The sequence below is a fragment of the Anomaloglossus baeobatrachus genome, chromosome 4 (genome assembly GCF_048569485.1).
Source record: "Anomaloglossus baeobatrachus isolate aAnoBae1 chromosome 4, aAnoBae1.hap1, whole genome shotgun sequence".
In the NCBI taxonomy this organism is placed as follows: Eukaryota; Metazoa; Chordata; class Amphibia; order Anura; family Aromobatidae; genus Anomaloglossus; species Anomaloglossus baeobatrachus.
In genome coordinates, this window is record NC_134356.1 from 426,631,688 (window position 1) to 426,655,260 (window position 23,573).

The window sequence follows — 23,573 nt, forward strand, 5'->3', positions numbered from 1 at the left end:
TCCCTCCCCCTGTCACCGCCGTGATGTGCGCTCACCTCCCCTGTCACCGCCGTGATGTGCGCTCCCTCCCCTGTCACCGCCGTGATGTGCGCTCCCCCCTCCCCCCCCTCCTGTCACCGCCGTGATGTGCGCTCCCTCCCCTGTCACCGCCGTGATGTGCGCTCCCTCCCCTGTCACCGCCGTGATGTGCGCTCCCCTCCCCTGTCACCCGCCGTGATGTGCGCTCCCTCCCCCTGTCAACCGCCGTGATGTGCGCTCCCTCCCCTGTCACCGCCGTGATGTGCGCTCCCTCCCCCTGTCACCGCCGTGATGTGCGCTCCCTCCCCTGTCACCGCCGTGATGTGCGCTCCCTCCCCTGTCACCGCCGTGATGTGCGCTCCCTCCCTGTCACCGCCGTGATGTGCGCTCCCTCCCCTGTCACCGCCGTGATGTGCGCTGCCCTCACCCTGTCACCGCCGTGATGTGCGCTCCCTGTCCCCTGTCACCGCCGTGATGTGCGCTCCCTCCCCTGTCACCGCCGTGATGTGCGCTCTGCTCACCCTGTCACCGCCGTGATGTGCGCTCTGCTCACCTGTCACCGCCGTGATGTGCGCTCTGCTCACCTGTCACCGCCGTGATGTGCGCTCTGCTCACCTGTCACCGCCGTGATGTGCGCTCTGCTCACCTGTCACCTGCCGTGATCTGCGCTCTGCTCACCTGTCACCCGCCGTGATCTGCGCTCTGCTCACCTGTCACCTGCCGTGATCTGCTGTCCACTCTCCCTCCACCTCTCACCCCCTTGATCTGCGCTCTGCTCACCTGTCTCCTCCGTGATCTGCGCTGCGCTCCCTCCCCCCACCTCTCACCCTCCCCGATCTGCTGCCTCCTTCATCTCCTGTGATCCAGCTGCCTAGATCCATCCTGTAGGGGTAACTATCCCCAATCTCACCTCCCACTCCCCTTCCCACCCATCCCTCCCCCCATCCTCTGCCGCTCCTGCATCCACTGCGCCCTCTCCCATCCGCCCCCACCCTATCCCCAGCCGCCGTCTCACAATCACAGATGCTCCCCTTTAGATGCCGCTGCCCCCCATCTGCTGCCGCCCCATCTGCCTCCCCCTCCCCCCCCCATCTTCCGCTGGTTTTTTTTTTTCTATGCCATGGGGGTCTAGTTTCGGTCACATGTGGGGGAGCTCCACTGTTTCGGCACCTCAGGGGGTCTCCAAACGCAACATGGAATACGCTAATTATCCCAGACAATTTTGCGTTTGAAACGTCAAATGACGCTCCTTGCCTTCCGAGCCCTGCTGTGCGCCCAAACATTTGCGTTCCACCACATATGAGGTATCTGCGTACTCAGGAGAAATTGCACAATACATTTTATAGTGCAATTTTTCCTGATACCCTTGTGAAAAAAAAGCTACCTGGTTGAAGTAACAATTTTGTGGTAAAAAGTTTTTTTTTATTTTCACGGCTCAACTCTATTAACTTTTGTGAAGCCCCCAGAGGCTCAAAGTGCTCAATAAACATCTAGATAAATTCCATGAGGGGTCTAGTTTCCAAAATGGGGTCACATGTGGGGGAGCTCCACTGTTTCGGCACCTCAGGGGCTCTCCAAACGCAACATGGTGCGGCTAACGATTCCAGCTAATTTTCTGTTCAAAAAAGTCAAATGGCGCTCCTTCCCTTCCGAGTCCTGCCGTGCGCCCAAACAGTGGTTTTTCGCCACATATGAGGTATCTGCGTGTTCAGTAGAAATTGCCCAACAAATTTTGGGGGTTCATTTAATCCTTCTACCCTTGTGAATATGCAATATTTGAGGCTAAATTAACATTTTTGTTGCAAAAAGTAAAATGTTCATTTTTTCCTTCCACATTGCTTTAGTTACTGTGAAGCACCTGAAGGGTTAATAACCTTCTTGAATGTGGTTTTGAGTAGCCCGAGGGGTGCCGTTCTTGGAATGGTGTCACTTTTGGGTGTTCTGTGTCATGTAGACCTTTCAAAATTCCTTCAAATGTGATGTGGTCCCTAAAAAAAGTGGCTTTGTAAATTTTGTTGTAAAAATGAGAAATTGCTCATAAACTTTGAACCCCTATAACTTCCTTAAATTTTTTTTTTTTTTTCCCAAAATCGTTCTGATGTAAAATAGACATGTGGGAAATGTTATTTATTAATTATTTTGTGTCATATGTCTCGTTGGTTTTAGAGCATAAAAATTCAAAGTTTGAAAATTACAAAATTTTCAAAATTTTCGCGAAATTTCCGTTTTTTTTCACAAAGAAATGCAAAAAATATCGGCCTAAATTTACCACTAACATGAAGCCCAATATGTCACGAAAAAACAATCTCAGAATCACCGGGATCCGCTGAAGCGTTCCAGAGTTATAACCTCATAAAGTGACACTGGTCAGAATTGCAAAAAATGGCCTGGTCTTTAGGGTCAAAATAGGCTTGGGGCTGAAGGGGTTAAAGGGGTATTCCTATCATAAAAGATGCATTTAATTAAGCAGAAAATGTGTTAATATTTTTCTAATTTAGTCACCCTGGGATGCAAAGCATAAGTTAGATGCTGTCCATGCACACACAGGCCTGACAGTGAGCAGAAGATTCAGAATAATGGGGAGCGTGTACAGTGATTGCACTTTATTATTATTTCACACACTCCCCGTACTCAAACAGGTCTCACAGCGGAGTGAGACCGTGTGTGTATCTGTGTGTGTGTGTTTTGAGAGATAAAACTCACTGACCTAATGCTAGGGGGGCTTAATTAACTGTATGATTTATGATGGGAATACCCCTTCATTGTAGGCATGCAAAAAAGTTGTGTCCAGCTCACCTGCTTAGTAGGAGACCCAAATGCAGTGGATATTGCAAGGAAGGAAGGTCGGCAAATCCTGGTAGTACAAGGAGAAGAGTTTTTCCAGCAATTGGTCCACGCAAAATTTTTCTTAAAATCCAGTATTCTTTATTTAAGACATATTAAAAAATTTTGCGTGGACCAATTGATGGAAAAACTCTTCCACTTCATTGTAGTATATGTCACTTTATACAGGGATGACTTGAACCTTGAGGAAATCGGGTACTTGTACATTCCACTCCTGAACTATCATTGGAAACTGCGGCCACACAGTGTCAGTGTCTGCCCAGTAATGTGTTTTCTTGTCTGTTATCAGAACAAAATAAAAAATGATGAGGCCTATGCTTAAGGAGTAGTGTATATTGCCTACCCCCCCTCCCAAAAAAAAATGCCAGTCTGAAAAAGCATTGTGTTTCCACAAGATGGATTTTCTGCTAATTTATATTCTTTTTGGGCTCCATGTGGATGTCTAGTTAAATTGTTGATGCTTTTGCAGGACCTGACTTCTGCATTAACACGTAAGATAACTCTGAAGACCCCTTTGATTTCCTCTCCCATGGATACAGTGACTGAATCTGATATGGCTATTGCCATGGCGGTAAGTAAGAACCACGATCTGTCACCTGCACAACATGTTACGTTTATTTCATGGGAAAGACATTGAGCTTCATACTTATGTTGGTCTGTTAATGGCCAAATCTGCGCTCTGTATAACTTTAATCTTAAGTTATTTTCCTTTGCCTTCTTGTATTACAGCTGATGGGTGGGATCGGGATCATTCACCACAACTGCACCCCAGAGTTTCAAGCAAATGAAGTCCGTAAAGTCAAGGTAACATATAAAAAAAAAAAACCTTCGCATAACTTGGTGTTAACTAATGGTTTTCAATATTTTATTCATTTGCTTAAGTTTTTGTTTTGTTTTTGTTTTTTACACATGTGCTGGGTTAAACAAAAAATGGGAGAGGGAGGGAAATTGGATGGATGCAGCATGTTGGGGCATTTGATTTCAGACTGAAATCCCCGTCAAGTCCTGACTGTGATTGGGCCCTTAGCAGTGTCCTCTGCTGGTGCACGCTCCTGTGATGTCCGGTTATGTTTGCTTGCATTATCCTGCCAGATCTTATATAGCTGATGTCTTCTTCTCTGTTTCCTTCCCGTTCCTCCAGAAATTTGAGCAAGGATTTATTACTGATCCAGTCGTAATGAGTCCCAACCATACGGTCGGAGATGTGTTCGAAGCCAAAAATAGACATGGATTTTCAGGCATGCCTGTCACAGAAACTGGGAAAATGGGCAGCAAATTAGTTGGAATTGTTACTTCAAGAGACATAGATTTTTTGACAGAAAAGGACTATACTACGTACTTGAGTGAGGTAATGTGTCAGCTGCTCCACAAGTTGACCAGTAATAAGTGCAATTATATTTGCACACTTCTCTGTATACTTAGTTGGTGACATCCATTTTTTTTGGTATTAAATATTTGCAAGAGCTGACGAGATGTGAAGTATTCATGCTTTAATAAAAAAAAAAATGTAAAATATGAAAAATTTTGTTTTTATATTTTCCACTTCTGAATACTACTAATTGGGCAGCTTAATAAACTTGGTCTAGATATGCTGAGTGTATCACGTTCTGGGGTTAGATACACGACTCTGTGGGCTGTATCATACGATGGGGTTAGCTAGGTGGCTATGTCAGTGTAAAGCCTCCTGCATATGTCTGTAATGTAGGGACATCTTGGGCTTTGTGCACACTGGAAAATGGAATTTTCTCAAGAAAATTCCGCAGGCATTGAAAGATTACCGCACCCACGGTAAAAAACCGCGGCAAACCGCACCCGAAAACCGCATGCGGTTTGCTGCGGTTTTACCGCGGTTTTGCTGCGTGTGGGTTGGTACATGTGCTTTAATGCATTCAATGCAATAAAGCACATTGAAGAAAAAAAAAAGCCTTTTCCTAGATAGCAGATAGATAGATAAATAGAAGAATAGATAGTCCCTGTGAGCACACGCTGCATTTCTCACGGTCGGTAGTGTGTTCACATTACCGGCCGTAGGAAATGACCGGTAATTACCTCTCTGCAAGGCTGCATTCAGCAGTGTGTCAGTCGCGGCTGGATGCAAGCATCGCAGGACGTGGATTATGCCGGAGCTGTGTGTTTTGGGGGGGGGGGGGGGGGGTTAATAAACGGGTGAACCAGGAGCTTTTTTGTGTTTTATTTAAAATGAAGGATTTTTTGGTGTGTGTGTGTTTTTTCACTTTACTTACGGGTTGATCATGTCAGCTGTCTCATAGACGCTGCCATGATCAAGCCTGGACTTAGTGGCGGCGATCCGCCGCCATTAACTCCTTCTATTACCCTGACTGCCACCGCATCACGGCAGCAGGAAGAGCCGGGGACACTCCGGTACTGTCGCATAATGGATGCGACAGTCCCGGGGCAGCTGCAGCTGATATTCTCGGCTGCAGGAGGGGGAGGGAGGCGGGGGACATTAACCCTGCCCCTCGCTTTCCCCAGCCTGAGAATACCGGGCCGCCGCTGTGTGCTTACCTCGGCTGGAAGGTAAAAATACGGCGGAGCCCACGTGTTTTTTTTTTTTTTTTTTTTTTAATATATATGTCCGTTTGCTTTCTATGTGTATTCTATGTGTCTGTGTGTGAGTGTGATCTGTGTGTGCTATGTCTGTGATCTGTGTGTTTACTCTCTGCTCCGCTTCCTCTTCCTGTCATAATGACATCACTTTCCTGCAAACCGCAGGCAGCGATGTACATTACCGCAGGTATACCGCGAAATACCGGAGGGAATAACGCAGGAAAACTCAATGAACCGCACAGAATTTTCTGTCTACGTTATTCCCTGCGGGATTTCACGATTACATTGCAGTCAATGGAGTGAAATCCCGCAGCGACGTGTGGAAAAGAAGTGACATGCAATTGTTTTTGCTGCGGGAATCCCGCAGCAAAACATGGAGCTGTCAAATCCGCATAGTGCGCACAGCATTTTTTTTTCCATAGGTTTTGCTGGTGATTCACTGCAGAGATGTTATGAACATTTTCTGCAGCGAATCATGCAGCAAATCCGCGGCAAAAACCGGCAAGTGCGCACAGGGCCTTAATGAGGTTTACAATGAAATAGTAGAGCCGAGTCAGTGTCCAATGCACAGCAGCATGATTACACCGCTGTGCTCTGAGCACTAACAGCAGTGAGTACAGGTTGTCAGCCTGGTGTTGTAGTACTAATACCAGACTACCGAGCTGTTGTCTCTTCTGGAAGACTTCTCCGCCATACCCAGGGTTTTCACTGCTCATAGCGGTTTTGTGGTGGTGGTATCTATACAGTGGTGAGAACAGCTCGGCAGCCTGACAGTAGTAGAGTTTCAGGCTGCTGGCCACTGCTCATTGCCATGATGCTCTGCTCATCGGTTGCCACATCTGGATCTCCTCCTGTCATCTCTTGCTGCTGAACACCGTGAGTGGTGACGGGCAGGGAATCGTAGATCACAGCTGTGGACTACAACAAAATGGTGCCTGGTTTACCCCACAGCTGTGAACTAGACAGCCCAGGGTGCGTCTCCAGCTCACAACTCAGGCAGTCAGTTTAGCAGAGGTGATTGGACATCGACCTCAGTCTCCTGTGCCCAGGGGCTGCTGTATTTGCACTGTGTGTCATGCTCCGACACAAACACCAGCAAATAAAAACTGGCGACTCCAGAGAAAAATTATTACATGTGGGGAGAAAAAAAATTCCACTAGTCCTCAGCACTGTATTTTTTGGGGTACTTGTCTTTTAAAGCTGTTTCTGTTATTTAGTCTAATCAAGGACCTGCATATTTTTCCATAGGTGATGACCAAGCGTGATGAATTGGTTGTTGCTCCAGCAGGGGTCACTCTGAAAGAAGCAAATGAAATCCTCCAACGTAGTAAGAAAGGTAAGCCAGTTTAATGACACAAGTCGCTGAACGTAGAAGTGTCTGAAAGAACTGCTTGTGAAAACAATGTACATGGGTTTTTATGTATCCGCATATTTATCTAATGAGACTGGAATTGTTTTCCTGTTTAGGTTGGGAGTTTTATGACCTGCTCACAACAGGGTTATAATGGTGTTTTCTACAAATTCTACCATTGATGGTCATTTGATTAGCAGTCTGAGGTGTTCCAAATGTGCTTATGCTATAGAGGTTCAGCATCTTCTGTATTCACAAAAAACAAATGAAATGGTTATTCCCAACTGACTACATTATCACCTATCCACAGGAGGCTCTGAAGTTTCCCACATGTAACCAACGTTGTCCACGCACGTGCGCCACTGCTCCACTCATTGTCTATGAGACTGCCCGATGTAGCCAAGCGGCTAACTGGCAGTCTGACAGACCAGGAACAAAGTGGTGGTCCTTGTGGTGCCACTGCTCCATTTAGAGACGCATTTCTGATTCCATTGTCCGTATCAGTGAGGGTCTCAAAGATGGTACACCAATGGTCAGCAAGTTCTCACCCATGCTGGGATTAAGCTTGAACCTGCTAAAATGGGAATACATTTTATTAAAAAAAAAAAAAAAAAAAAGCCTGGCATGCTGCCTAACATCTACTGAATACAAATTTTAATCTTGTTTGTATCAGTGAGCACTTTGTCACTTCAGCGTATTTTCTTCGGCGCTCTATTGGGAGACCCAGACGATTGGGTGTATAGCTACTGCCTCCGGAGGCCACACAAAGCATTACACTAAAAAGTGTAAGGCCCCTCCCCTTCTGGCTATACACCCCCCGTGGGATCACGGGCTTACTCAGTTTTCAAGCTTTGTGTGCGAAGGAGGTCATACATCCACGCATAGCTCCACTGTTTGTAGTCAGCAGTAGCTGCTGACTATATCGGATGGAAGAAAAGAGGGCCCATATAGGGCCCCCAGCATGCTCCCTTCTCACCCGTGGTGGTGCTTGTAAGGTTGAGGTACCTATTGCTGGTACAGAGGCTGGAGCCCACATGCTGTTTTCCTTCCACATCCCCTGGTAGGGCTCTGTGGAAGTGGGATCTTGCCGGCCTCCAAGCCCTGAGGCCGGGCTCCATCCACAGACCCAGAGAACCTGCTGGATTTGGAGCATGGGTACAGTCAGGGACATGGCCCTGCATCATTCAGGTACTCGGTGTCCCCGGCAGGCACGGACACACTCAGGACTTGCTGAGTGTTGTAGTGCGCCGGGGACAGTAGCGCTGTGCGCCGGGGTTAGGTCACTGCAGCTTTGCTGAGTGACGTTACATGGTGGGAACTACTGCGCCGACCGCTCCTGGACTGGCGGCGCAGCTGCGACCTGTAGTGCGCCGGGGACTTCGCGCCGACCGCGCTTTTACGGCGGCGGCGCTTCCAACTTGAGTCCCCGGCTTCTGCGGCCTAGCGCCGTTTCGTTCCCGCCCCCACCCTGTCAATCAGGGTAGGGGAGAGACGCTGTTCAATAGGCAGCGCAGAGGGCTGGAGCCTTATTTACATGCTCCAGCCCTCTCACTAGGCACAGGGGGACGCAGTCTTCCCGCTTTTTGTCTGTGCACGCCCAGGGCCCGCCCCCCCTTCACAGAACGCCGGCAGCCATTACACATGCAGTCTGGCTGGGTAAAGGCATCAGGCTCTGGGAGACCCAGACTGGAGGGATTTCGGCGACCACACACCCGCTCTTAAGCGGGCGGTAAGCAGCGCTTTAGTGCTGGCCCCACTAGTGCCTCAGTGTTATATTAGTGTACTTTTTTCTTGGTACCATATATATTTTATATAGTTGCACTGTAAGGTCGCTTCTTGGCTGGACACCCTGTATTGCTCTGAGGAGACAGCAACATGTCATCCGCAAAACGCAAAGGTGCCAAGGCACAGGCTGTGTACACTGCTTGTACTGCATGTGGGGCTGATCTACCGGCAGGTTCCAATGATTCCCATTGTGTGCAATGTTCAGTCCCAGTGGCACTTCGTCAGCCAGAGCCTATGGTGGTAGTTGCCCAGGCAGAGCCGCCTGTGAACCCTGCCCCGGTGACGGGGACAGACTTTGCAGTTTTTGCTGATAAGATGTCTGTGACTATGTCAAAAATCCTTGAGGCTTTGCAGTCCAGGCCAGTTACTCAGACCATGGACACTGATATGCCTTTGCTCCCAGGTCCCCCTCAGTTGGAACTAATCCGTACTTCAAGGGAGTCCCAGGCATCACAGGCTGAAATCTCTGACTCAGATGACAGCCCCAGGCACCCTAAGCGAGCTCGCTGGGAAAGACCCTCGACGTCATCACACTGCTCAGGGTCTCAGCGAGGAGAGTCTCTCTGTGATGAGTCTGAGGACGGTGATCAGGATTCTAACCCTGAAACCCCTCTCAATCTGGATGCCCCTGATGGTGACGCCATGGTTAATGACCTTATATCGGCCATCAATAGACTGTTGGATATTTCTCCCCCAGCTCCTTCAGCAGAGGAGGCAGCTGCACAGCAGGAGAAGTTCCGTTTGCTATATCCCAAGCGTAAATTAAGTGCTTTTTTGGACCACTCTGACTTCAGAGAATCAATCCAGAAACACGACGCTCATCCAGACAAGCGTTTCTCTAAACGTTCTAAGGATACCCGTTATCCTTTTCCCCCTGACGTGGCCAAACGCTGGACCCACTGTCCAAAGGTGGATCCACCAATTTCCAAGCTTGCGGCTAGATCCATAGTCGCAGTAGAGGATGGCGCTTCACTTAAAGATGCCAACGACAGACAGATGGACCTTTGGTTGAAATCTGTCTATGAAGCTATCGGCGCGTCGTTTGCTCCAGCATTCGCGGCCGTGTGGGCACTCCAAGCTATTTCAGCTGGTTTAGCACAGGTGGATGCTATCATACATCCAGCAGTGCCGCAGGTGGCGTCCCTAACTTCGCAAATGTCTGCGTTTGCAACCTATGCTATCAATGCTGTCCTAGAGTCTACAAGCCGTACCTCTATGGCGTCCGCCAACTCTGTGGTTTTGCGCAGAGCCTTGTGGTTAAAGGACTGGAAAGCAGATGCTGGTTCCAAAAAATGCTTAACCAGCTTGCCATTATCTAGAGACAGACTGTTTGGTGAGCCATTGGCTGAAATCATTAAACAGTCCAAGGGTAAGGACTCTTCCTTACCACAGTCCAGATCAAGCAAACCACAGCAGAAAAGGTGGCAGTCGAGGTTTCGGTCCTTTCGAGGTTCGGGCAAGGCCCAATTCTCCTCTTCCAAAGGGACTCAGAAGGAACGCAGGACCTCAGATTCCTGGCGGGCTCACTCACGCCCCAGGAAACCAAATGGAGGAACCGCTTCCAAAGCCGCTACCTCATGACTTTCAGCCTCCTCCCTCCGCATCCTCGGTCGGTGGCAGGCTCTCCCGCTTTTGCGACATTTGGCTGTCACAGGTCAAGGACCGGTGGGTAACAGACATTTTGTCTCGCGGGTACAGAATCGAGTTCAGCTCTCGGCCTCCACCTCGGTTCTTCAGAACCTCCCCACACCCCGACCGAGCAGATGCCCTGCTGCAGGCGGTGGACTCTCTAAGAGCAGAAAGAGTGGTGATCCCGGTCCCCCCTCAGGAACGAGGGCAAGGTTTTTACTCCCATCTCTTTGTGGTTCCAAAAAAGGACGGCTCCTTCCGTCCTGTTCTGGACCTAAAACTGCTCAACAAGCATGTGAACGCAAGGCGGTTCCGGATGGAATCCCTCCGCTCCGTCATTGCCTCAATGTCTCGAGGAGACTTCCTTGCCTCAATAGACATCAAAGATGCCTATCTCCACGTGCCAATTGCTACGGAGCACCAACGTTTTCTACGTTTTGTAATAGGAGACGACCATCTTCAGTTCGTAGCTCTGCCATTCGGTCTGGCGACAGCCCCACGGGTTTTCACCAAGGTCATGGCGGCAGTGGTAGCGGTCTTGCACTCTCAGGGACACTCGGTGATCCCTTACCTGGACGATCTACTTGTCAAGGCGCCCTCTCTCGAGGCATGCCAACTCAGCCTGAATATTACGCTGGATACTCTCCAGACTTTCGGGTGGATCATCAATTTTGCCAAGTCAAATCTGTCACCGACCCAATCACTAACGTATCTTAACATGGAGTTTCATACTCTATCAGCGATAGTGAAGCTTCCGCTGAACAAGCAGCGTTCACTACAGACAGGGGTGCAGTCTCTCCTTCAAGGACAGTCGCACTCCTTAAGGCGCCTCATGCACTTCCTAGGGAAGATGGTGGCAGCCATGGAGGCAGTTCCCTTTGCGCAGTTTCATCTGCGTCCACTTCAATGGGACATCCTCCGCCAATGGGACGGGAAGTCATCGTCCCTAGACAGGAAAGTCTCCCTTTCCCAGACGGCCAAGGACTCTCTGCAATGGTGGCTTCTTCCCACCTCGTTGTCTCAGGGAAGATCCTTCCTACCCCCATCCTGGGCAGTGGTCACGACAGATGCGAGTCTATCAGGGTGGGGAGCAGTTTTTCTCCACCACAGGGCTCAGGGGACGTGGACTCAGCAGGAGTCCACCCTTCAGATCAATGTTCTGGAACTCAGGGCAGTGTATCTTGCTCTCCTAGCTTTTCAGCAGTGGCTGGAAGGAAAGCAAATCCGAGTCCAGTCGGACAACTCCACAGCGGTGGCATACATCAACCACCAAGGAGGGACGCGCAGTCGGCAAGCCTTCCAGGAAGTCAGGCGGATTCTGACGTGGGTGGAGGACACAGCATCCACCATATCCGCGGTTCACATCCCAGGCGTAGAAAATTGGGAAGCGGACTTCCTCAGTCGCCAGGGTATGGACGCAGGGGAATGGTCCCTTCACCCGGAAGTGTTTCAGGAAATCTGTCGCCGCTGGGGGGTGCCGGACGTCGACCTAATGGCGTCTCGCCACAACAACAAGGTCACGGCATTCATAGCGCGGTCGCGCGATCAAAGAGCTCTGGCGGCAGACGCCTTAGTCCAAGATTGGTCGCAGTTCAGGCTCCCATATGTATTCCCGCCTCTGGCACTCTTGCCCAGAGTGTTACGCAAGATCAGAGCCGATTGCAGCCGCGTCATACTCGTCGCCCCAGATTGGCCGAGGAGATCGTGGTACCCGGATCTGTGGCATCTCACGGTCGGCCGACCGTGGTCACTCCCAGACCGGCCAGACTTACTGTCCCAAGGGCCGTTTTTCCATCGGAATTCTGCGGCCCTGAACCTGACTGTGTGGCCATTGAGTCCTGGATCCTAGCGTCTTCAGGATTATCCCAAGGGGTCGTTGCCACCATGATACAGGCTCGGAAGCCCACGTCTGCTAAGATCTACCACAGGACGTGGAAGATATTCTTATCCTGGTGCTCTGCACAAGGAGTATCACCCTGGCCATTTGCATTGCCTACTTTTCTTTCTTTCCTGCAATCGGGGTTAGAAAAGGGCTTGTCGCTCGGCTCCCTTAAAGGGCAAGTCTCGGCACTATCCGTATTTTTTCAGAGGCGTCTGGCACGCCTTCCTAAGGTGCGCACGTTCCTGCAGGGGGTTTGTCATATTGTGCCCCCGTACAAGCGGCCGTTAGATCCATGGGATCTGAACAGAGTACTAGTTGCTCTCCAGAAGCCGCCTTTCGAGCCTCTGAAAGATGTTTCCCTTTCTCGCCTGTCACAGAAAGTGGCCTTTCTAGTAGCGATCACGTCTCTTCGGAGAGTGTCTGAGCTGGCAGCTCTGTCATCCAAAGCTCCCTTCCTGGTGTTCCACCAGGACAAGGTAGTGTTGCGCCCCATTCAGGAGTTTCTCCCTAAGGTAGTATCCTCGTTTCATCTTAATCAGGATATCTCCTTACCTTCTTTTTGTCGTCATCCGGTTCACCGGTATGAAAAGGATTTACATTTGTTAGATCTGGTGAGAGCACTCAGAATCTACATTTCCCGCACGGCGCCCCTGCGCCGCTCTGATGCACTCTTTGTCCTTGTCGCTGGTCAGCGCAAAGGGTCGCAGGCTTCTAAAGCCACTCTGGCTCGATGGATCAAAGAACCAATTCTTGAAGCCTACCGTTCTGCGGGGCTTCCGGTTCCATCAGGGCTGAAGGCCCATTCAACCAGAGCCGTGGGTGCGTCCTGGGCATTACGACACCAGGCTACGGCTCAACAGGTGTGCCAGGCAGCTACCTGGTCGAGTCTGCACACTTTCACCAAACATTATCAGGTGCATACCTATGCTTCGGCGGACGCCAGCCTAGGTAGAAGAGTCCTGCAGGCGGCAGTGGCCTCCCCATAGGGGAGGGCTGTCTTGCAGCTCTAACATGAGGTATTTCGTTACCCACCCAGGGACTGCTTTTGGACGTCCCAATCGTCTGGGTCTCCCAATAGAGCGCCGAAGAAGAAGGGAATTTTGTTACTTACCGTAAATTCCTTTTCTTCTAGCTCTTATTGGGAGACCCAGCACCCGCCCTGTTGTCCTTCGGGATTTTTGGTTTGTTTGCGGGTCCACATGTTGTTCATGTTGAACGGTTTTCAGTTCTCCGATGTTACTCGGAGTGAATTTGTTTAAACCAGTTATTGGCTTTCCTCCTTCTTGCTTTAGCACTAAAACTGAGTAAGCCTGTGATCCCACGGGGGGTGTATAGCCAGAAGGGGAGGGGCCTTACACTTTTTAGTGTAATGCTTTGTGTGGCCTCCGGAGGCAGTAGCTATACACCCAATCGTCTGGGTCTCCCAATAAGAGCTAGAAGAAAAGGAATTTACGGTAAGTAACAAAATTCCCTTCTTCTGTATGGAGCCATGTACAATGCAGTGATGTCAGAGATGAGGCTCAATCGTCCAATCCACCTCCATTTTAAACAGACCCAGTCCTGTATAATATCTCCTGAGCAAAGCTCAGCTCACCTCACTGCTTTAGGAAACCATCATCTCACCATGCATGGATCCATTTGGAGTCAGCCCGCTCCCTTGGCCTTCAGAATTCCAAAAAAGTTGATCCAGCACGGTTCCAGTAATTTAAAATAAAAGTCCTTTATTGAAGAAATATTAAAAAATCCATCATGCCATGCTAGGAGGACGCGTTTCGGACTAGTTTTCCTTACTCAGTCTCAGTGCTGGATCAACTTTTTTTGAATTCTGGTATAATTGAGGTAGTTAGCAACCCAATTGTCCAGTGTGTGTATTTGTATATGTAATTAATGTGGGGAAAAAAAACAAGTGGAAATCTGTGAATCCCACCTTTCTTTGTCGCTCCATTGGGAGACCCAGACAATTGGGTGTATAGCTTCTGCCTCCGGAGGCCACACAAAGTATTACACTTAAAAAAGTGTAACCCCTCCCCTCTGCCTATACATCCTCCCGTGGATCACGGGCTCCTCAGTTTTATGCTTTGTGTGGAAGGAGGCACACATCCACTCATGCATTCTCATATTAGTTATGTCGGTTGGAAGAAAAGAGGGCCCCCACGGGGCCCCCGGCATGTTCCCTTCTCACCCCACTACGTCGGCGGTGTTGTTAAGGTTGAGCTACCCATTGTGGGTACAAAGGCCGGAGCCTCATGCCGTCTCCTTCACCATCCCTTAGCGGCTCTGGGAGAAGTGGGATCCTGAGCGGTCATCCATTTACTGGGACCGTGCTCCCTCCGCAGCCCCTGTGGGAATCTGCCGGACCGGAGTCTATTCAACCTCAGGGACCGGGCCCTGCAACTCTAAGGTACTCTGTGTCCCCATAGGGGACTGTGCAGGGAGCGCACCTTCTTCCCGGACGCTGCGGCAGCTGCTGAATTGAGAAGGCCGGCGGACTTCCGCGCCGACCGTGCCTGCTTGTCGGGCGCGGTCTCAAATTTAGTCCCCGGCTTCATCGCGGCCTAGTCGCAAAAATCCCGCCCCTGCCTGTCAGGGGTAAGGGCGGGACTGCCGACCTGACGTCGGATGTGAGGGCCGGACCATCCTGCATGTTTCCTCCCCCCTCACTGATCACTGTGGGGACCCCAGATTCCCGCACTTTCCTGGCGCCGCCCACGGCTCCACTCCTCCCCTGAGAGCTCCGGCAGCCATTTTTTGGCATTCTGTCGGTGGAGGATTCTCAGTGAAGAGCTCTGCAGCTCCGGGGGACCTAAGGCAGGGAATCTGGAGGACACACACTCCGCTTTTTAGCGGTCGGTAAGCCACACCGGTCACCCGGTGCTGGTCCCCCTAGGGTGCCGGAATAGATACGTATTTATATATATATTTCTGTTCGGTCGGGCTGTATACCCTTTTTTGCCCATATACCCTCAGTGATCATTCTCCTAGGAGACAACAGCATGTCGTCCACAAGGAGCAAAGCTGTTAAGGCACAGGGTTTTTTGCGGCCTGTACCTCTTGTGGGGCTATGTTACCTGCGGGTTCCACCTACCCTCACTGTGAGCAATGCTCGACCCCTGTTTCGCTTGCTCAGCCGGAGCCTCGGTCACTAGTGGGCCCCTCGGCTCATGTAGACCCCCCTGCTCCCCCTGTCCAGGCGGCAGGGACAGAGTTCGCCTCTTTTGCTGAGAAACTCTCTGAGTCACTTTCACAATCCATGGCTCAGTCTATGGACAAATGGTCTGCCAAGCTGCTAGAAGCTTTGCAGTCCAGACCGGTCCTTACACAGGCCCCGGCCCCTGTTGGATCGTCGCCTCCAGGCCCCTCTCTGTCCGCGCCGCAGCGCGCTCCCAGGTTAGGCCCTAGGTCTCACGTGGAGGACTCCTGCCCGGACCACAGTCCTAGACAGGCTAAGCGGGCTCGCTGGGAATCTTCCCCGACTTCTTCACGCTGCTCGGGTTCCCAGCTTGAGGACTCTCTGGAGGACGAGGCGGACGTCGCAGCTCAGGGCTCTGACCCTGACGTCGCCCTTAACCTTGATACACCTGAAGGGGACGCCTTAGTGAATGATCTTATCTCGTCCATCAACCAGGTGTTGGATCACTCTCCCCCGCCTCCTACTGTTGAGGAGTCGGCGTCTCAGCAGGAGAAACACCAGTTTAGGTTCCCCAAACGTACACGTAGTGCGTTTTTCGATCACTCTAACTTCAGAGATGCTGTCCAGAAGCCCAGAGCGGTTCCAGACAAGCGCTTTACTAAGCGCCTCACTGACACGCGTTACCCCTTCCCCTCCGAGGTCGTTAAGGGTTGGGCTCAGTGTCCCAAGGTGGATCCTCCAGTCTCTAGATTGGCGGCTAGATCTGTGGTATCGGTTGCAGATGGCTCATCGCTAAAGGATGCCACTGACAGGCAGATAGAGCTTCTGGTGAAGTCCATCTATGAGGCCACGGGCGCGTCTTTTGCCCCGGCCTTTGCAGCCGTGTGGGCACTCCAAGCTATCTCAGCTTGTCTGGCTGAGATTAATGCTGTCACACGTAATTCTGCTCCGCAAGTTGCGTCTTTGACTTCTCAAGCGTCAGCTTTTTCTTCCTACGCCATGAACGCAGTCCTAGACTCTGCTAGCCGTACAGCTGTGGCATCCGCTAACTCTGTGGCAGTCCGCAGGGCCATGTGGCTGCGCGAATGGAAGGCAGACTCTGCCTCCAAGAGGTTCTTAACCGGTTTGCCGTTTTCTGGCGACCGCTTGTTTGGTGAACGATTGGATGAGATTATTAAGGAATCCAAGGGAAAGGACTCCTCCTTACCCCAATCCAAACCTAAGAGACCTCAGCAACGGAAAATACAATCGAGGTTTCGGTCCTTTCTTCCCTCTGCCAAGCCCCAATCCTCTTCGTCCAGCAGGCCGGAGAAAGGCCAGAGGAATTCCTATGCGTGGCGGTCCAAGTCACGCCCCCAAAAGGCCGCAGGAGGCACTGCCTCCAAGGCGGCCTCCTCATGACTCTCGGCATCCCCTAGCCGCATCCTCGGTCGGTGGCAGGCTCTCCCGCTTTGGCGACGCCTGGTGGCCACATGTTCAAGACCGATGGGTGAGAGACATTCTGTCTCACGGTTACAGGATAGAGTTCAGCTCTCGTCCTGCGGCTCGTTTCTTCAGAACCTCTCCGCCCCCCGCTCAGGCCAACGCACTTTTTCAGGCAGTGGACGCTCTGAAGACAGAAGGAGTTGTGATCCCTGTTCCCCTTCAGGAACGTGGTCGCGGCTTTTACTCCAACTTGTTCGTGGTGCCAAAAAAGGACGGATCATTCCGTCCCGTTCTGGACCTCAAACTACTCAACAGACATGTGAGAACCAGACGGTTTCGGATGGAATCTCTCCGCTCGGTCATCGCCTTGATGTCACAAGGAGACTTCCTAGCATCGATCGACATCAAGGATGCTTATCTCCACGTGCCGATCGCACCCGAGCATCAACGCTTCTTGCGTTTCGCCATCGGGGACGAACACCTTCAGTTCGTGGCATTGCCTTTCGGCCTGGCGACAGCCCCACGGGTTTTCACCAAAGTCATGGCATCCGTTGTGGCGGTCCTACACTCTCAGGGCCACTCGGTGATTCCCTACTTAGACGATCTCCTAGTCAGGGCCCCTTCTCGGGTGGCGTGTCAACACAGCCTTACCGTCGCTCTAGCGACTCTCCAGCAGTTCGGGTGGATCATCAACTTCCCGAAATCCAAGTTGACACCGACCCAATCACTGACTTACCTCGGGATGGAGTTTCATACACAGTCAGCGGTAGTCAAGCTACCGCGGGACAAACAGCTTTCTCTGCAGGCAGGGGTGCAATCTCTTCTTCGGGGTCAGTCACACCCCTTAAGGCGCCTCATGCACTTCCTGGGGAAGATGGTGGCAGCGATGGAGGCAGTGCCGTTCGCGCAATTCCATCTGCGGCCACTCCAATGGGACATTCTCCGCAAATGGGACAGGAGGTCGGCTTCCCTCGACAGGAAAGTCTCTCTTTCCCTTGCAACCAAGACGTCTCTTCAGTGGTGGCTCCTTCCCAATTCTCTATCACAGGGAAAATCCTTCCTACCCCCAACCTGGGCTGTGGTCACCACGGACGCGAGCCTGTCAGGGTGGGGAGCGGTTTTTCTCCACCACAGGGCTCAGGGAACCTGGACTCCGATAGTCTTCCCTTCAGATCAATGTTCTGGAGATAAGGGCAGTGTATCTAGCCCTATTGGCTTTCCATCGGTGGCTGGAGGGCAGGCAGATCCGTATCCAGTCGGACAACGCCACTGCCGTCGCATAAATCAACCACCAAGGCGGCACTCGCAGTCGTCAAGCCTTCCAGGAAGTCCGGCGGATTCTGCAGTGGGTGGAAGCCACAGCCTCCACCATCTCCGCAGTTCACATCCCGGGCGTAGAAAACTGAGAAGCAGATTTTCTCAGTCGTCAGGGCATGGATGCTGGGGAATGGTCTCTACACCCAGAAGTGTTTCGAGAGATCTGTCGCCGCTGGGGAACGCCGGACCTCGATCTCATGGCGTCACGGCACAACAACAAAGTCCCGGCATTCATGGCTCGGTCTCAGGATCACAGAGCTCTGGCGGCGGACGCGTTAGTTCAGGATTGGTAGCAGTTTTGACTGCCTTATGTGTTTCCTCCTCTGGCGATGCTGCCCAGAGTGTTACGCAAGATCAGATCCGACTGCCGTCGCGCCATTTTCGTCGCTCCAGACTGGCCGAGGCGGTCGTGGTACCCGGATCTGTGGCATCTCACGGTGGGACAACCGTGGGCGCTTCCAGACCGCCCAGACTTGCTGTCACAAGGCCCGTTTTTCCATCTGAATTCTGTGGCCCTCAACCTGACTGTGTGGCCATTGAGTCCTGGCTCCTAGCGTCTTCAGGGTTATCTCAGGATGTCATTGCCACCATGAGACAGGCCAGGAAGCCAACGTCCGCCAAGATCTATTACAGGTCTTGGCAAATCTTCTTATCCTGGTGCTCTGATAACGGTTTTCCTCCCATGGCCGTTTGCCTTACCCACTTTTCTTTCATTCCTTCAATCCGGAATGGACAAGGGTTTGTCACTCGGCTCTTTCAAGGGCCAAGTATCGGCGCTCTCCGTATTTTTTCAAAAGCGCCTAGCCAGGCTTCCGCAGGTCCGCACGTTCCTGCAGGGAGTTTGCCACATAGTCCCACCTTACAAACGTCCGCTGGAACCCTGGGATCTTAACAGGGTGCTAACGGCTCTTCAGAAACCACCTTTCGAGCCGCTGCGGGATGTCTCTCTATCACGTCTTTCGCAGAAGGTGGCCTTTCTAGTGGCAGTTACATCACTCTGGAGAGTGTCTGAGCTTGCAGCGCTGTCATGCAAAGCCCCCTTCCTGGTGTTTCACCAGGATAAGGTGGTTCTGCGTCCGGTCCCGGATTTTCTCCCTAAGGTGGTATCTCCTTTTTATCTCAATCAAGATATCTCCTTGCCTTCATTTTGCCCTAATCCAATTCACCAATGTGAAAAGGATTTGCACTCTTTGGATCTAGTGAGAGCACTCCGGCTCTACGTGTCTCGCACGGCGCCCCTGCGTCGTTCAGATGCGCTCTTTGTCCTTGTCGCTGGCCAGCGTAAGGGTTCGCAGGCTTCCAAGTCAACCTTGGCTCGGTGGATCAAGGAACCGATTCTCGAAGCCTACCGTTCTTCTGGGCTTCCGCTTCCTTCAGGGCTGAAAGCCCATTCTACCAGAGCCATGGGTGCGTCCTGGGCATTGCGGCACCGGGCTACGGCTCAGCAGGTGTGTCAGGCAGCTACGTGGTCTAGTCTGCACACTTTCACGAAACACTATCAAGTGCATACCTATGCTTCGGCAGACGCCAGTCTAGGTAGGCGAGTCCTTCAGGCGGCGGTTGCCCACCTGTAAGAGGGGGCCGTTGCGGCTCTTTTTATTGAGCTATTCTTTTACCCACCCAGGGACTGCTTTTGGACGTCCCAATTGTCTGGGTCTCCCAATGGAGCGACAAAGAAGGGAATTCTGTTTTACTTACCGTAAATTCCTTTTCTTCTAGCTCCTATTGGGAGACCCAGCACCCGCCCCTGTTCCCTTCGGGCTGGTTGTTCTTTTGTGTACACATGTTGTTCATGTTGAATTGTTCTTTTGGTTCATGGTTTTCAGTTCTCCGAACATCCTTCGGATTGAATTTACCCCAGACCAATTTATAAGTTTCCTCCTTCCTGCTTTTGCACCAAAACTGAGGAGCCCGTGATCCACGGGAGGGTGTATAGGCAGAGGGGAGGGGTTACACTTTTTTAAGTGTAATACTTTGTGTGGCCTCCGGAGGCAGAAGCTATACACCCAATTGTCTGGGTCTCCCAATAGGAGCTAGAAGAAAAGGAATTTACGGTAAGTAAACAAAATTCCCTTCTTTTCAATTATCTATCGTTCCAAAGTCTGCACTATATATTGAGCTGAGATATTTTGGTCCACAACTGCAGATTAGTGAGTTGTTTAACATTATGAACATTTATTATGGGGCAAGAGGTGGCTACCTTTTTTTTTTTTTTTTTTTTTTTTTTTTTTTTTTTTCCCCAAAACTACAACAAAGAATACTAGTTCATCGCATACAACTAATTTTCAAAAGAAAACTCAAGCGATGCGTCCGCCATTAATATGACATCCAGTGTATAGATGATTTAAATTATTTTTAACCCCTTTCTGCCTAGGCCTGTTCTTCACCTTCCTGAAAAGGCAACATTTTTCAAATCTGACATATCGTTTTGTGTCAATAGCTCTAGAATGCTTTTATATATTGTCAGAAACCTCCAAGGCCCAACTTTAAACTTTCTAAAATGTAGATATGAATACAATGAGGGGTGCAGTTTTTAAAGGGAACTTTTCACCACATTTGGCGACTATAAGCTGCGGCCAGTGCGCTCTGATATACAGCATTCTAACATGCTGTTTTTAAGAGCCCAGGCCGCTGTGTAGTACATAAACACTTTATAGTACTCCCCTAGGGGGTTGGTGTGGTGCAAACTGGTTGGAAGAGTGTCTCTGTTCTTCGGGACCGGCACTTCCTCTTTCGGCCATCTTTGTCCTCCTTCTGAAGCTCGCGTGCATGACTCATCACACACCCTCTCTGGCATTGAAGTCCATCACTGGCGCACTTTCATCTGCCCTGAGCAGGGCAGATCAAAGTATTGTAGTGTGCCTGTGCAGGATTTCAATATTGGCCTGTGTGGATGACTTTGGACGCGTCATGCACCCAGGCTTCAGAAGATGGAAGACTAAGATGGCCAAAAGAGAAGGCGCTGGTCCCGGAGAACAGCGCCACCCATCTGACCAGTTTGCACCACACCGACCCCTAGGTGAGTATTATAAAGTGATTTTTTTACATTCTACACAGCGGCCTGGGCTCTTATACTTGGCATGTTAGAATGCTGTATACAAGATCCCACTGGTGGTGGCCGCAGCTTATAGGGCCCAAATCTGCTGACAGGTTCCCTTTCAACATTTCAGGTGCTTCACTAGAACGTACATTTTCTTTATCGTTCCTTTGGGAGACCCAGACCATGGGAGTTTAGCTTCTGCCTCCGGAGGACACACAAAGTACTACACTTAAAAGTGTAGCTCCTCCCTCTGAGCTTATACACCCCCTGGTGAGCAGACCCAGCCAGTTTATCGCTTTGTGTTCAGGAGGCATGCATCCACACATGCATTCTCATATGATTTTTTCCTTTTGGAATGAGATTGAAGAAGTGCGGGTCCACGTCTGGACCCCCGGCATGTCCCTTCTCACCCCACTGTGTCGGCGGTGTTGTAAGGTTGATTCCAAGGCTGGAGCCTTACATGCCGAGCTCCTTCACCATCCCTCCTGGGCTCTGGCTTGAAGTGGGAGCCAGTACGGTTTCCCTGCCTGGCAGGAGACCGGTCTCCATCCGCAGCCCTTCAGGACCCTGCTGGACCGGAGCACTCATCCCTAGGGACCTGGCCCTGCGTCTCAGCAGCTAAGTACTTGAGACGTTTATATTTTGGGGGTCCCTGTACTTTATTGTTTGGGGAGAGTGTGCTTACTGTATTTATTGGCATTTCCGGCGGGTTCTCTAGCTGTAGCCCGAGAACCGCGCCGATGGTTGCCTGCGCGTCGGCCTCGCCGCTCAAATTTAGGCCCCGGCTTTGCCGGAGGCCTATTTTCTGTTCTCTGCCCTCGCATGTCATTCATGCAGAGGGACAGGCTCGGCTCCTCCCGGCGGCCGTTCTGCACAGGGGAGGGACACTCCCCACTGCTGTGCGTGTCTCCCCCCCTGTAGGTCTCTATGGCCCTCCAGATCCCGCTCTCACAGCCAAGTCCCGCCCCCTCTCTTCGCTCCGGCGGCCATCTTCTCAGACAGAGTTCACTCGGCGCTGGTCTGCACTCTGCATCCCTGCTGAAGTGCTGTGCTTGGGGGTCCGGGCTTCGGGATCTGGAGGGCACACAACACCGCTGTACTCTGTCATTCTCTTGCAGAGCCCCCACTCCAGCAGCATGTCTCACACGAGAAGCAAGGCTTCAAAGCTTAATTCTGTATGCGCTGTATGCAAGCTCCTGCTGCCTGAACCGAGCACCTATCCTCATTGTGATGTCTGCTCTAACTTGGCGGTGCCACAGCCTGGAGTCTCACCCCCAGTGGTCTCTCAGGCTGCTCCTGTGTCTGAACCCCCGGCTTGGGTAGAATCCTTTTCTAGGTCTATCTCCCAGTCTTTTGCTGAGTCCATGGGACTTCTGTCCAGGACTTTGATAAATATGCATCAGCCCCCTTCACAGGGTGCCCCTACTGCTATGGGTCACTTAGGTTCGGAGCTCACAGAGGATTAATCATCAGGGCCCAGACCCCGTCCTCCTAAGAAGAGACGCAGGGTTCCCTCTCCCTCCTCCTCCCGCGGCTCTGATTCAAGAGCTGACTCGCAGGATGAGGAGGATGCCTTTACAGGGGGCTCGGAGGCTAACTCCATGTACCCCATTGATCTGTCCGAGGGTGACTCAGATCTTAGTGACTTGATTGCTTCTATTAATTCTGTACTGGATCTCAATCCGCCAGTATCAGAGGAGCAACCCTCTCTGGCAGAAAAGCACCAATTTACCTCGCCTAAGAGAGCAAAGAGTGTGTTCTTTAACCACTCCAGTTTTCAGGCCGCTGTGACCAAGCCCAGGGCCTGTCCTGACAAACGCTTCCCAAAGCGTGGTTCTGATGACCGGTTTCCCTTCCCACCTGAGGTGGTCAAGGAGTGGGCTCAGTCCCCAAAGGTAGACCCTCCGGTGTCCAGGCTCTCAGCCCGGACCGTTGTGTCGGTGGCTGATGGCACCTCCCTTAAGGATTCCACTGACCGTCAGATTGACCTTCTGGCCAAATCCGTGTATGAAGCGGCGGGGGCCGCGTTTTCCCCGACTTTTGCAGCAGTGTGGGCTCTCAAAGCCATCTCTGCTTCTCTAGAGGAGATGCATTCCCTAACCAGGGACTCTATGCCCGAAATGGTGGCCTTAACTTCCCAAGCTTCAGCTTTTTCATCTTATGCCATGTCTGCCATGCTGGAGGCTTCTCACCGCACTGCGGTGGCTTCGGCTAATTCCCTCGCTATCCGCAGGATCTTGTGGCTTCGAGAGTGGAAGGCAGATGCTTCTTCTAAGAAGTACCTTGCTGGGCTCCCTTTTGCTGGGTCCCGGCTGTTCGGAGAACAGCTGGATGAAATTATTAAGGAAGCTACTGGCGGGAAGAGTACTTCCATGCCACAAACCAAAACCAGGAAACCTGCCCAGGGTAGGAATCAGTCGAGGTTTCGCTCCTTTCGTTCCTCCAACTGGTCGTCCTCTAAGCCCTCGGCCTCGTCCGCTAACTCAGCCAAGGACCAGAAATCCAACTGGCGCCCAAAACGCGTCCACAGAAGACCGCAGGAGGTGCTGCCACTAAGGCAGCCTCCTCATGACTCTCTGCCCGC

At 51.4% G+C, this 23,573-nt stretch overlaps 1 protein-coding gene across 5 annotated transcripts in view; it reads left to right on the forward strand.

Annotated features, from left to right (window-relative positions):
* Window positions 1–23,573, forward strand: part of IMPDH1 (inosine monophosphate dehydrogenase 1) — a 262,916-nt gene that overhangs the window by 181,404 nt on the left and 57,939 nt on the right. For all 5 annotated transcript variants that reach the window (XM_075345402.1, XM_075345405.1, XM_075345404.1 and 2 more), the window contains 4 exons: window positions 3,332–3,433; window positions 3,592–3,666; window positions 4,004–4,210; window positions 6,679–6,766. In XM_075345402.1, coding sequence (XP_075201517.1) covers window positions 3,332–3,433; window positions 3,592–3,666; window positions 4,004–4,210; window positions 6,679–6,766 — 472 coding nt within the window. The remainder of the gene's footprint in view (window positions 1–3,331; window positions 3,434–3,591; window positions 3,667–4,003; window positions 4,211–6,678; window positions 6,767–23,573) is intronic.